The sequence below is a fragment of the Pungitius pungitius genome, chromosome 5 (assembly GCF_949316345.1).
Source record: "Pungitius pungitius chromosome 5, fPunPun2.1, whole genome shotgun sequence".
NCBI classification, from domain to species: domain Eukaryota; kingdom Metazoa; phylum Chordata; class Actinopteri; order Perciformes; family Gasterosteidae; genus Pungitius; species Pungitius pungitius.
In genome coordinates, this window is record NC_084904.1 from 7,668,058 (window position 1) to 7,681,407 (window position 13,350).

The 13,350-nt window shown below is 42.1% G+C and overlaps 1 protein-coding gene and 1 long non-coding RNA gene across 2 annotated transcripts; both read right to left on the reverse strand.

Moving 5' to 3' along the window:
- Positions 1–971: 971 nt before the first annotated feature.
- fxn (frataxin) lies at positions 972–5,942 on the reverse strand. The gene is made up of 6 exons (XM_037483446.2): positions 5,740–5,942; positions 5,541–5,621; positions 5,203–5,294; positions 4,995–5,115; positions 2,136–2,233; positions 972–1,533 (listed from the first exon to the last, which is right to left on the reverse strand). The coding sequence occupies exons 1-6, from the start codon at positions 5,848–5,850 to the stop codon at positions 1,395–1,397; spliced, it is 642 nt and encodes a 213-aa protein (XP_037339343.2). The 5' UTR covers positions 5,851–5,942; the 3' UTR covers positions 972–1,394.
- Positions 5,943–8,397: 2,455 nt separating this feature from the next.
- LOC119225268 (uncharacterized) lies at positions 8,398–10,256 on the reverse strand. Its single transcript, XR_005121107.2, has 4 exons — positions 9,999–10,256; positions 9,374–9,471; positions 9,048–9,194; positions 8,398–8,830 (listed from the first exon to the last, which is right to left on the reverse strand). It is a non-coding gene; the product is annotated as an uncharacterized LOC119225268 (long non-coding RNA).
- Between the last annotated feature and the right edge of the window lie 3,094 nt (positions 10,257–13,350).

Here is a 13,350-nt window from a genome sequence, read left to right on the forward strand (position 1 = left end):
TTAAACCTGATGTTCGCCTTTTGATTATTTTCAGACATTTCTCATGGCTTATAAATAATAATGAAGCGGGATGTTCAGCCGTAATTTAGGGTAATATGGATCTATAAATACACAACAACATTTCTATAGTTATACATTATATCATTTGTATGCATTTTCTCATTCTCATTGTTAACTTTAACTTAAGGGAAAAAACAATGTTAAATCTATGCGGCATCAACACATGACTTATTTTTGACTTCACCTTTAAAACAGTAACGTCGTAATGCAGTAACACTGCTTCTAATGCACCAGGGTGATGTTACAAAATGCTTCATACAGATGTCATAAGTACGAATGTTTCTACCCGAGGCACAGAGACAAGTGGAACAAAAACTGGGCTTTTTGTTTTCTCAGACTATGAAGGAATGGAATACTTTCAGAACGCGTATTGGATGGTGTAACGGGTTTGGCCCGGGTCGTTGGATATTTCACACAACCCCCCCGTCTACAGCTTTCATTCAAAGTCGACCTTTTATGGGGGGAACTTGTTCATCTATTTTCCTCCCAGCTCAGGTTTCTTGTCATTGCATAATCTGCTGATGGATGGGCTCTGGGAACGGCAGCAAATGACCTTTATTTACCCGAGCAGGTGTATGTTGTGCCGTCGTGGTGTCAGCGGGAGATACACACATGAGAAAATGTCCTTAACAGCAGCTTCGTTCCACATTCATGTCCCTCAGTGCTTCCTCAGCTCACAGCTTTAACGGTCATTAGTAGGTGCATGGCAGCGCACACTCGGTGTGGTGCTAAAGGTCCACATGGCATCATAAGCTCCTTTGACCCGATTCATCGGTCGCTGTGACATCACCGCGGACAGCCTTAGTGATGTTGGGTCGGAGGAGGCCTGCTGCCTCCGTACAGCGTAGCACATCCTCCATTTACAGAGGTCTGGACTCCACTATTACGTAATAGGTAACACAGCTGCTGAGTAGCATTAGCAGGACTTTATTAGACCTTGCAATCATACAAAAGGGTTCATTACTTGGCGCACCATTATAACACATCAGAGAGGAATCATGCTACGCTTAAACAAACCCATGTGGAGGTTAGTCCAGCATTGTTGTCATGGTTACAATAACACGTGTTTCATTGGTCAAAGTGAGGAATGAGACGGCTCTGTCCCCCAAGTGCACTGGTCTCAGATTATTTATCATTTATGAACATTAACGTTTTTCCTCCATAATAATAGTTTGTTGTTCTGATAACCTGAGGGACACACACACACACATTGTGACACTTAATGAAAACGATTTAATGATATAAACAGTAGGTACATCGGTACATTCCCTTACTATAGACAAACCCACCACATGAAATCAACTGCGTGCTTGGAGGGTTAGGGTTAGGGGGCCTCAGGAGTGGGGCAGGCCGGAGAGGTCCATGTCTGTGTTGAAGATGACGGAGAACTCTTTGGAGAGCAGCTGGTGGAGGCTCACGCCGTCGTGGGCGTACACCCAGCGCCCCCCCGTCAAGTCGTAGCGCTTCGGCCCACTGCAACGAGACACGCCAGGGAATCAGTGCTTTCACATCTGGTCTAAGTTGCTTATTTTAATGATTCCATGAAGCCCCCCATTACGACATGGATTTATTCATGAGGAAAGGACAAAAAGGTGTCATTAAAACACACACACATTCATGTGAACATGATATTGTATCAACATTTGAATAACGGGGACCCGAGGAGGAGGAATACATATTTAAATTAATAAATAAATGGTGATACACATGGAGTAATAATGGTAGAAATAGAAACAGTCATAGTAAACTCATCAGATCACATTCCAGCTGTGCCTTGCATGTTACATGACGTGTTTGTTTCACTGCTCTTCTCCCAGGTGTGAAACTCAAGAGGCAAAGACTGAGCTTCAGGAACCTCAATATACTAGAACGCATAGAACAGCTCAAAAAACAATGCACATGTAGAATTGGATTCCTCTTGGATTACCACTTTAACACTGAGCGTGACATTGTTTTGACCTGGTTTGCTTTAGTGAGTGGGGCTTGCTCCACGGACCACACAGATGCAGACAGATGCTGGTGCTGCAGAGCGCCTTGAGGAGCAGCGTGTCAGAAGGTTCAGGTGTGCGTCTCACCTGGAGGGAGATGAAAGCCAGATCTGTCGGTTTGGCGTCTGTTTGTTGATGACATAGGTGCCGTAGTCTCCGCCCAGCTTCACTGTCAGCACGCCACTCTAGACACCAAACAAAAACTGTCAACAACTTAACGCAAAAACTAAAAGAAATCTCAATACTGTTGCATTTTAGGGCACTTTTATTTTGAAATTTCACATTTAGGGATAGAGAGCCACTGAGGGCTTGGTCTTCATTAGTAATTGAGAGTGCAGAGCTAGCTTAGCATAAATACTTAAAACAAGGGTAAACAGTTAACTGTTAGCTGAGATTTAGCTGCACTGACTAAAAAGTGAAGGTGCTGCTGCAGAAGTGTCTTCAAACCGGCATTCTCTCTAGGTTCCACCAGGGGGCGGTAGGAAGGAAAGAGTTGACTGCTGCATCTTGATTCTTTTTACTTGCTTAGATTTATTCCAGCTCCTCCGAGGCCCCTGGCTCCTATTTAGCCAGCAAAGGTACGGCACTTAAAATGGTTGAAAAAGGGTCAGCTGCCAACATTGGAACAGTGTCCAATCAGTCAGAGCATGCAGAGCCAGCAATGATCTCTCACACACCTACACTATTAATCAACCTCTCAAGGACCCCTGACAGGGAAAAAGAGAAGGGGGGGACGGATAAACCAACGAATAAAGATTCATAGGATAGTGAGGGTCCCGTGGATACGTGGCAGTGACGTCCCAGAGCAGAGAGGAAGACACGAGGACAGTGCAGTGTGACCTGTAGCTTTCCCTTCCCCAAACAAACATCCTCATCTGACGATATCCACATGTCATCCAACTGCAGTGGGGGGGCTGTTACCAGGACGCGGTGGGAGGGGCTCCGGCAGGCCTGTCGCCAGTGTTTCTGCACCACTGCTCCATTACAAAGGGGAGAACCTTCAACCTAGACTCAAAATGGCCCAAACAGTAACCACACCGTAACCACACTTATCCAAACTTTAGCCTGAAGAGGCCCAAACAGGACAGTGTTTCATGTGCTTTGACGTTATCCTCAGGGATTTAGAGTCTTTAAGCTTCCAGCCGTCTGCCAACAAGCTGCCGCTGTGTTCATTCTACTGCGCAAGAAATCAATAAGGCAACGGTGAGACATCCTCATCTCACACAGCTTTATGGGTAACGGGCCGTGAGCAACACGCAGCTACAACATCCTAAATCTCCTGGAAGAGTGTGCATTCACGCCCTTTTCTGTCCAACTAGCAGTAAACCTTTTCTTTACTGGGTCTGCTCTTTGGACGTACAGATGCATTAGGTGTTCACATGAAGCCGGTGATATGTGTAATAGATCTGCAACATGGGAGAGCCAAAAAAGTCTGGGAGTATTTCATCAGTGAACCAATGACAACCATCACCATGGCAACACAGGAGCATTGAAAAAAAAAAAAAAAAATTAAAAATCTTCTCCTTCTGGTAAGTTTAGCTAACTAAAGTATCTCTAGCCTTGTTAGCTTATCCTAAGGTCTACACTTAATGTTGGAGAACATGACGTCTCGTGGAGGATGCTAACGCTATAATGTTAAATTTAGTGTACTAAATCTGTGAATTATTGTAACCTCTTCTTTTCGTTCTGTTAACCACCACTTAGCACTCTTGAAATATCATTCAAAAAATCATTTTCATATCAACACAATTACGAGAGATCTACTCTAGCATACAAAAGACTATGATACTAAAGCCTACGACGTGATAATTGAAGCTGGTTTTCTCCTTCTATTTCAGTGCTAAACAAAGGCGCGTGAGTTTGTCCCTCAGAGGCTCGTGGTGAAGGACTGTGGACAGAGAGCATCCTCAACATGATCTTCACTCGTCATGTTCTCGTCACTCGGCACTTTTAAACGCATATTTGCACTTACATTTTGTATTACTATTTAATGTATCTATCATGATGTATTAACTGGTTACTCAAATACATTTGAAGTTATTAAATGGAAATAAACGGCCACACGTTCTGTTTCCTACACTGTGGTAAATAATCATTAGATTAGTCGATTACAAAAAGAATCGTTAGTTGCAGCCCTAAAGTGTCATCAAAAAGTGATGTCATTAATGTAGGTCTGGAAAGTTATTTTGGATAGACACCTATAGTAATAATACTAATCCCAAATCAAATATTAAATTCTTTCAATGAGTTTGTGTACTCACAATGTATTCAGGCTCCAAGGGAGAGCGCACTGCGGTCATTTCACTAACCCAGCAGAATTATTTCTGCAAGGAATATGGCATCCATCGTTGATTTGCAGTAATCAAGTCCCTCCAGTTGCTTGAGGAATTGTTAGTGACCAGGGTACTACAGGTCATGGGACCATTTTCTCCTCTTTCCTGTACAGCCCCCATCGACCTACAGGAGGTCAAAGGGGGCTGCTAATGGTTTCCCGCAGTAGCGTGAATTTATTTATAAAGCTTTCCGTGGCTCCCAATGAGGCTGTGTGGGGTCTGATAAAATGCCTCAAATGCTCTAAGAGTTGTGGAGGAAATGATCCAGACGCATCGCCCCAAAGCACACCCTGCTTTATGCGCTGTCCGACTAAATGGCCATTATTAACTAAATAAACATCATGCTGTATTGAAGAAGACTTAAACTACAGATCGAGACCACGGAGGGAAAAGATCAAGCGAGGAAGTCACATACGCACAGACTTTTATACAATCAGACTTATTTCTCGCACCCTGGTGGTCAGCAGGAAGAACATAAGACAAACCACTGGTTATTGCCAAAATGTGACCTTCAACCCAACAAATGAGGGGACAACCAGACCTCATAATGTTGAGTGACATACATAAAGTTCTGCTGTGAGATGACAAAGTGACCTTGAACAGGAAAACTTACAGATAAGACAACGTCGTAGTCGGCGTTAGTGAAGGCCGAGTCTGCCAGGTCCTCAAAGTAGTCGCTCAGGGCGTCCAGTGTCTCCTCTGCCAGCTTGTCATAGGCGCCTTCAGACAGCTCACTTGGACATGGCGACACAACGTTACTTGTTAGGGTCAAACGTTTAGCTCCACACACGGGATGCAGACAAAATAAAAGTGTGGGTAACCTTATCTGCACAGGGGTGGGTTTCTCCAGCCTCAGTCGTGTCAGGTGGATGTTCTTCCTCCACCTAACACCATCAACTCTGCTCTCTAACCACTGACAAGACAGTGAACCACAGGACTCAGTTATCATCTGAACGCTATGTTTTCGTTTATTTGCTGCTATGTGTACCTTCATTTAACTTGATTTATTTATTAAAACCAGATAGAGTGCGGTTCCGTTTGACCGTTCTGTTGTAACTTCTGATGACAGCAAGACGCTCGTGCTGTCAATGACGTCATCTATATAAGCCCTTAAAGCGTCAAACTTCCAAATGGAGTCTGGTCCAGAAACAGAACTCACTTTTTTTTCAGGTTGACACACGGGATGCAGCGGGTGTGTGGTCGACGGACGAGCCCCAGTCACGTGAGACAAGCACCTGAGCTGGAATATTAAATAACTTTAATATGCCGGTCCATACACAATGTTGTGATGTATGGCGAAACAGCCAACGTTAGCTTATTAGCGTGCTAATACTGGCTACGTCACGATCAGCGGTTACCTGCTTGAACAGATCCCTCGCGCCCTGCGGCGTCAGCACGTTGAGCGGAGTGTTCGCGAGGTGACATTTGGCGTGCGAAAATATACAGCGCGTTCCCATGAAGGGAAGCATGGCGGTAGCACGAAATAGATCTATGTGTACACAGTTCACCCCGCCGCCCTGTGTGTGTGTGTGTGTGTATGTGTGTGTGTTTGGTCTTTTCTTCTTTGTGTACAAATCAAGCCGCCACTTAACGTCCAGTGGCCGCACTGCCACCTGGTGGAGGTCAGTGCGAGGCGCTTCTTCTTCTCAATGTCCCCCCAGCCCTGAACCCTTAGGGACTTACTGACGTCACCTATTACAGTTTTTCTCAAATGCTAAAACACATTTCACAAACGTTTCCTCCATGTTCCCCAATGTCTAAACACAACACCCTTTTCTAAAGCTACATAAACACAACCACACCTTCCCACTTCAAAACTCAAACTTCACACCAAAAGAGCAGCTCGAAGCTTTCAAAAATGTAATTATACACATCATTACACACTACAGCAAAACAATTGAAAACACAATGCTCAATTTGTGAGAAGGTTCTTTGTTTCATAACTGCCAATGCATATTTTTAGAAACTTTACAGTAATGGATCTTCTTAGATCTCTGCAGAGGATTAGGCATTTAGATTTGTGAGTTTCATATGAAGAGTATAAGTCTATAGTAAATTCTGCATGTACAATACTGTAACACAGCTCAATGCAAAGACAGAATCTATTGCACACAACAATACTCTTGAAAACATGATCAGGGTGTGAAGTTTTTTTATTTACTTTATTCACACCACACACACCATCACTGTGCGGCATCATGCCGCTGAGCTGCATCGGGCCACATCACCTCATCCACGTCGCAGGCTATATAGTCTCTTGCCAGGCACCTCGGGAAAAACGCCCTGGAATGGCGATTCCATCCTTGGAAGGCCTCCACTGGGATGTCAACACAGGCCAGCTCCATTGGCCGTAGGAGGTTCTCTCTAGTGTATGGTTGTCTGTCATAAACCTTCCATCTCGACGATGAGAAGAACTCCTCTATAGGGTTCAGGAAAGGGGAGTAGGGTGGCAGACAGACGTTTAAAAAGTGGTTACTGTTGGTGGTGAACCACTCTCTGATTTGGTTTGTTCTGTGGAAGCTTACATTGTCCCAAATGATCACATAAATGTGATGTGCGGGCCCAGGATGGTGTTGTTGGCGGTCCAGGAGGATGTCTTTTAGCTCCTCTAGGAAGGTGAGGAGACATTGGGTGTTGTAAGACCCAAGGACAGCATGCCGGTGGACAAGCCCCTCCAAACCCATGGTCGCACAAAGAGTAATATTACCCCCCCGTTGGCCAGGAACCTCAGTGATGGCTCTTTGCCCAATGATGTTACGGCCTCTTTGCCTTCGTTTCTGCAGGTTGAAGCCAGCCTCATCCAGGAAGAGGTACTCATGAGGTCTGGCCATCGCGTCCAACTGTAATATCCTCTGTGAAAATGTGAAAGTGCACAGGTGTTCAGAACAACAGTCAATCAGGTAGCACAGTATTGTCCAGAAGTAATGTAGGCCACTGAGCAACACAGTCCCAGGGGGGCGCACGCCGTAATGGAAAAGGTGGTGTTGGAGCAGCTTATGGCGGGGCTCCCGGAACGGACTGCGGCGTGGGTGCAGTGTCACCGGCCCCCGACCGTGGAGGCAGCGGTTACCCTGGCCGAGGACCATCTGGCGGTGCATCCCAGCGGGGGAGGAAGACAGCCGGGGCCAGCGGAGCGACCCACACCGGCCCCGCGACGGGCCGCGTTCCCTCCGGCATACCACCCACGGACAGCAGCAGACGGCGTCACCATTCCCCGAGCCACTCCCCCTCTGCAGCCGAGCCAAAACCACGCCCGCCACCACAATGAGCTTTCATTTGAGAATAGGAGCAGAGTTCTTTTGCAACTTGTGTTTTAGCAAGGGAAAATGTGTTAAGATTTATGAGAACGGAGGATTGTGTTTTGTGAATTGTGTCTTCATGTGAAATGTGTTTATGGTATTGGAAAATGATGGCTAGATTTGGTAAATGTATTTAGACAACTGGTCATTTGGTTTAGAGGATTGGCTTTTGTGTTTTAGCATTTGAGAAAAACTGTAATATCCTTATAACCCAAGTAGTTTCAAGTCAGAGCACCATCATGATTGTTAAATTCTGAAATATTTTCAATTTTATAAACAACAGTAGTTATTTTAGAATGAAAACTACAACGCCAAAGCCCTTTACTGTAAATCTGCTGCTGTGTTTTCTTAAGGTTGAAAAACTTACATAGCCCTTTGGAGAAAAAGGATCCTTCAGTGAGGGAAAGAGAGTAATAATTCCCAGAGCATACTTCTCCTTCTGCTGACGGGAAGGAATCCTGCTATGGAGAGAAGAAAGTCCATCTTTAATCATTTCTTTAGTACAAGAAACATTAGTTATATCATTACAAGATTACAGTCTTATTACATTTCTTTGTAATTCCTTTTTATATCTTACCCATGTCTCTCAGTCATATCACTCGCCAATATGTTGACAAGCTGTCTCCGAGTGCGGTGCATTAGTGAATTTTCTGACTTGTACTCCTCAAGAATATCCTCTCCTCCAGGCTTCTTAAGCAAGGCATTTTCATCTACTTGCATAACAGGAAAAGGGAAAATAAGTTTCAGTGTTCAATTCAGTCTATTAGAAAAAACATACCACAACATGTCTATATAGACTACGAGTGAAAGTTCAGAGGAATGACAAAAAACAGAAGTGTTGTGAAAGGTAAACATCTACGAAGGGAGCAAATTAATAACATTTTCATTGATAAAAAAGTGAGTTTGGAACCAAATGCTTAAACGTGACACCTTATAATTGATAGTAAATCAAAATAAGACGTTTCCAGCTCTCAATTACCTCCTTCCGCCTCTGACACGGAAGCCTTTGTTGCAGAACTGCTCATGTCTTCTTTGCTGGATCTATTTCTGCCTGTGGTCATACCCAGTTCTCTAAGGTCACTGTCACTTGAAGGAAGTGATATGGTGTCCGTGAGGGAAGATGGTGTTGAATGATCTAGAGAAGAAAAGTCTTTTAAAAGAGAGAATTTTATTAACTTAATGTGGCTTTATCCATTTAAGTATAAACATTTTAAGTAACCTTAAAGAATTCAGATTATATTTTTATTAATCTGTAACAAATGTGACCTAACCTTGACCACTGCCATGTTCCTTCCATAAAGAAAGGTCAATGTTAGGTGCACCAAATAGCCCTATCCATTAACATTGGTTTTCTTAATGACACCTACCTTCATTGTAAATGCTGTCACATACTGTCAGGCACATGTCTGGATTGGCCTCCAACAGCTCTAGAAGAATGTCTTCCTCTACTGCTGTGTCAGTATCATCAAAAATGTCAAGTTGAGCTACATCAGGAAGCCCAAACTTGTTTTTTACTGTAAAAAGGAGGAAATGTAAGCAGATTAAGTCACCTGGAGCAAATTTGAAATCATCCTGCTTAACTCTGTTAACTGTTAAATACAAAAGTATTTAAATAGTTCTGCCACAGATCATATTGTGCTGTGATTTGTTGTTAAATTGGCTTCATATTTAATTTTGCATTCAAATGATTTACCTTCCCTGATGAATTCTGAATTGGTGAAGCCTGAGGGCAATTTGATGTACTTCTTGATACTATTGCATTTCACCTTCAGCAACATCCTGAAACTGCAGCTAGTGAAAAAAGGAAAAAAAGGTTCAATCTCCTGCAAGGAGATCATAACATATGTTTCACAAACAACAGTGATGATTGTTCATCATATGCAGGAAAAAGAAAAGAAAGAAAATCAAAATATTTTGTTGGCAACATGATGCCCTGGCAACTTTTTTAGAACTTTATTCAGAAAACAAGCATTATTAAAAGTTGTTTGCTTGTCATTTTACAGACAGACCTGTACTTTTTAATCTGTATCACGATGTTGCTGTTTCGGCTTACTTTAGACCCATTTCACAAGTAAATAACGGCGGAATTAGTTATTTTGGGTTCACACCACTTGGATAAATCCACTATTGCCCTAAACTCTATTTAAGGAACGAACATTTTAAAAAGTTGTTTGGTTGTTGTCTTGTGGAAGGACCTGATTTAGTATGAATACAAACGTTTAACAAATCTTCATCATAATGTTTGTATTTTAGCTTAGTTTTTATCAGTTTATTGCAATAAATAAACAGTTAAATGTGAACCGCACAGGTAAAGTTACCGTTACTTGAGAAGGCTGGTTCGTTCCACCAGATGAGGTTACTAATCCAAACGTGACGCAGTTTAATTTCCCAACATATCTAGGACTTCCACAGCAGAAACATAGCTGCAGCAGTCGGTATATCTGCCATATTAATGGCGCAGGCCTTCATTACTGACGAAAAACAAACGCGGGCGTGCACAAATCATCTTGAAACTGACGACAACCCAACAAAGAACTAGCTAGCTAACACCACGGTTTCCCGCAGCACTTTGCAGCCTGCCGCCTTAACTACGGCGTCCCAGTCGGACTCGGACGACCTAGCTAAACAGCGCCGGAACACCTGAACACCTTAAGCACATTTTATATTAAAACACACTAACGTAATTTTATGGTTTTACAGTTGCTGGACTAAATTAGTGTTAAAGAATACATTTATAAATTTGAAAATGTTTCAAAATGTTCTCTCATAGAACTTAACAATAGAACCATAGTAAATGCAATGTTAAGCACTTGTATCACATTTAAACACGCAACGTACATTTTTACAGTACAGTATAGTACAGTTGATAAATATAAGGAAAAAATGCTAAATCACTCGTTAGCTAGCTAGCAAGCAAATTCCATTAATCCACATGTAAGCACATCGACTGCATCACACCCACTTAACGTTAAAACACGGTTTAAATAATGACAAACAGCCTTTATAAATTGATAAATGTGGTTCTTACCTTCTTAAACGAATATCCCAATCCCACACAGCTTTCTTCTGGGCGTTTAGCTTAGTTCACTGCCACGGTAAGTGAAGACAAATCCCGCTCGTCAATGAATGAGCGCGAAAAAACGGGATGGGGAAAGTAACTCAAAATAAGTGAATGCTCCGAACTCCGTGAAATGACGCCCCCCCAGAGCTTTTTCTGCACTGTAAGTGTTAAAATAACTAATTATTTAAATACCAATGATCCGGTGACTAGTGAGCTGTTCCGTAGTCAGGTGTGGTCGAAGACACGTTCTCATCAAGTCCTGGTAATCTCCAGAGAGACAAGGAGAAGAAAGGTGGGAAACGACATCGAGATTCAAAATGAATAATACGATATTTGGTGTATGTATGTATATTTGTGTATATCTAAATGTTAGTGTATATGTGTATTCATATATATTTGTGTTTATCAAAATGTTAGTGTATATGTGTATTTATATATATTTATTATTATGTATATGTGTATTTATATATATATATATATATATATATTTATGTATATTTGTGTATATCTAAATGTTAGTGTGTATGTGTATTTATTTATATTTATGTATATTTGTGTATATCTAAATGTTAGTGTATATGTGTATTTATTTATATTTATGTATATTTGTGTATATCTAAATGTTAGTGTATATGTGTATTTATATATATATATATATATATATATTTGTGTATATCTAAATGTTAGTGTGTGTAGATAGCTGTACTGTTTGACCCTCAGGTGTTACCATAGTAGAAGTGGTTCTCGCGGGATTTGCTGTGTGTTATTGTTATGTGGTTGGCGGTAACGCAACTCAGGAACTTCATGCTGTCGAACTGTGGTCACAAATAAAGAAGGATCCAACTCCCATTCCGATGCTTTATTACTCAAGGCAACAGTGTGTATCAGTGTATTTATGTCTTTTAGTTCATTCCTATGTCATTTTGTCTAAATGTTTGTGTGTGTGGTGGAGTCTTATTCGATTATCTGAGCCACTGGTGATTCCTGAGCTGCTCCAGCGTTGGACGGTCGTTGGGGTGGACTCTCAGGCACATCTGGAGGAAGTCCTTGCAGTCTGGAGAGAGAAGGAGAAGAAAGATGAGGACCATCATCAGAATGTGAAATAAAAGGAGCAGACGCCATGTTCATGTGTAATGTTCTTACCTTTGGAAATTCTGTTGGGGAGACACTGAAATCCCTGAATGAAACTCTTGGTGTCAAACCTTTTCTCTGTGTGGATGGCATCATACAGCACCACTCCGATCTGGAACACTGTGGTGGGTCCTGCTCTGTCCCCTATTCTCATGTGATATTCTGGGCAGTCCAAACCTAGAACACACAGTTTTTTTTTACTATAAACAAATGCATGTCCAAGCGGGGGTGTCGTCTTTTTAAAATTTCTAGAGGGCGCTGTAGAGACATTTCTTTATACCCAAATGTGAGAGCCAAAAATTATAAAGAATTTTAACAGTCCAGATATCCATGCCAAATTTAACAACTTTTTGAATATGATAAAGGCCCCAAAAAGGCCCTCAGTTTGTGAGAATAATAATAATAATTCTTTGAAATACAATAGGTTCTTCTACGACTAGTCCTAGCGAGGACCCTAATAATATATATATATATATATATATATATATTAGGGCTGTCAAATGATTAAAAATTTTAATCAAATTAATCAGAATTTTCAGTGGATTAATCATGATTAATCACCTGAATCCTAACCATTTTTTCTTTCTGAAATGCATAATAAAGATAAATAACAGGACACAGATACATAATTATCATTATTATTATCATAATTATTATTTTTTACATAAATACATGTTATTGATATTTGATTTTTTAATTCATTCCAGAAAATAATCAAATCAATGTTATTTGATAAGTTACAGACTGATTTCCCTGCATGGCTCTAGAAGGGTCTCGAGCCTCTGCAGTTTATCCCACTCTGCTGTGAGTTTGTGCTCCTGATGGTTCAGGGCTGCGATGACCAGACATGACCAGACATGTCAACCCTCCCGATGTTTCAAAGCCCCTCCCGAAAATCTCCCGGACCGACCTTTCTCCCGATTTCCACCCGAACAACAATATTGCTGCACCACCCGTCACTGGGCGCGCCGTTTCAGACCGAACAATAATAAAGGTTACACCTTAAAGTCAAGCGCGGCGATTAGAACGACTGGCGCTGCAAAGAAATTCGCTACCACCCCCATTTCAGTGTGAAATATCCCCATACCCGGGAGGATTTACATCGCATTGGCTTCTCTTCCTCCGCATGTTTCAGAACAGTATTACGGGTCTCTCCGATGGTCTTTCCTCTATCTCAGCGCTGCTCTTTATTTATTTTTCTTAGCAAAGCTCTGCTGGGCGGAGCTTTTCTTCTTCTCTGTTCCGCTGCGCGAGAACCGGGGGGAGGGGGGGGGGTGCGGGTCTCTGGCGCAAACGACTTGCTGAACCTGACGGCCTGACGTATGCCTGCAGGTGGCAGTAATGTGTTGTATAGGATGAAGTGCATTCCCTAGAAGAAGAGGTTCTTTCCGGACCTGAAAAAAATTTGTCACACTGCGCATGCGTGAAATGCGTCAAAAAAATTGACGTAATTAACAACAAACAGCTAATTAACGCCG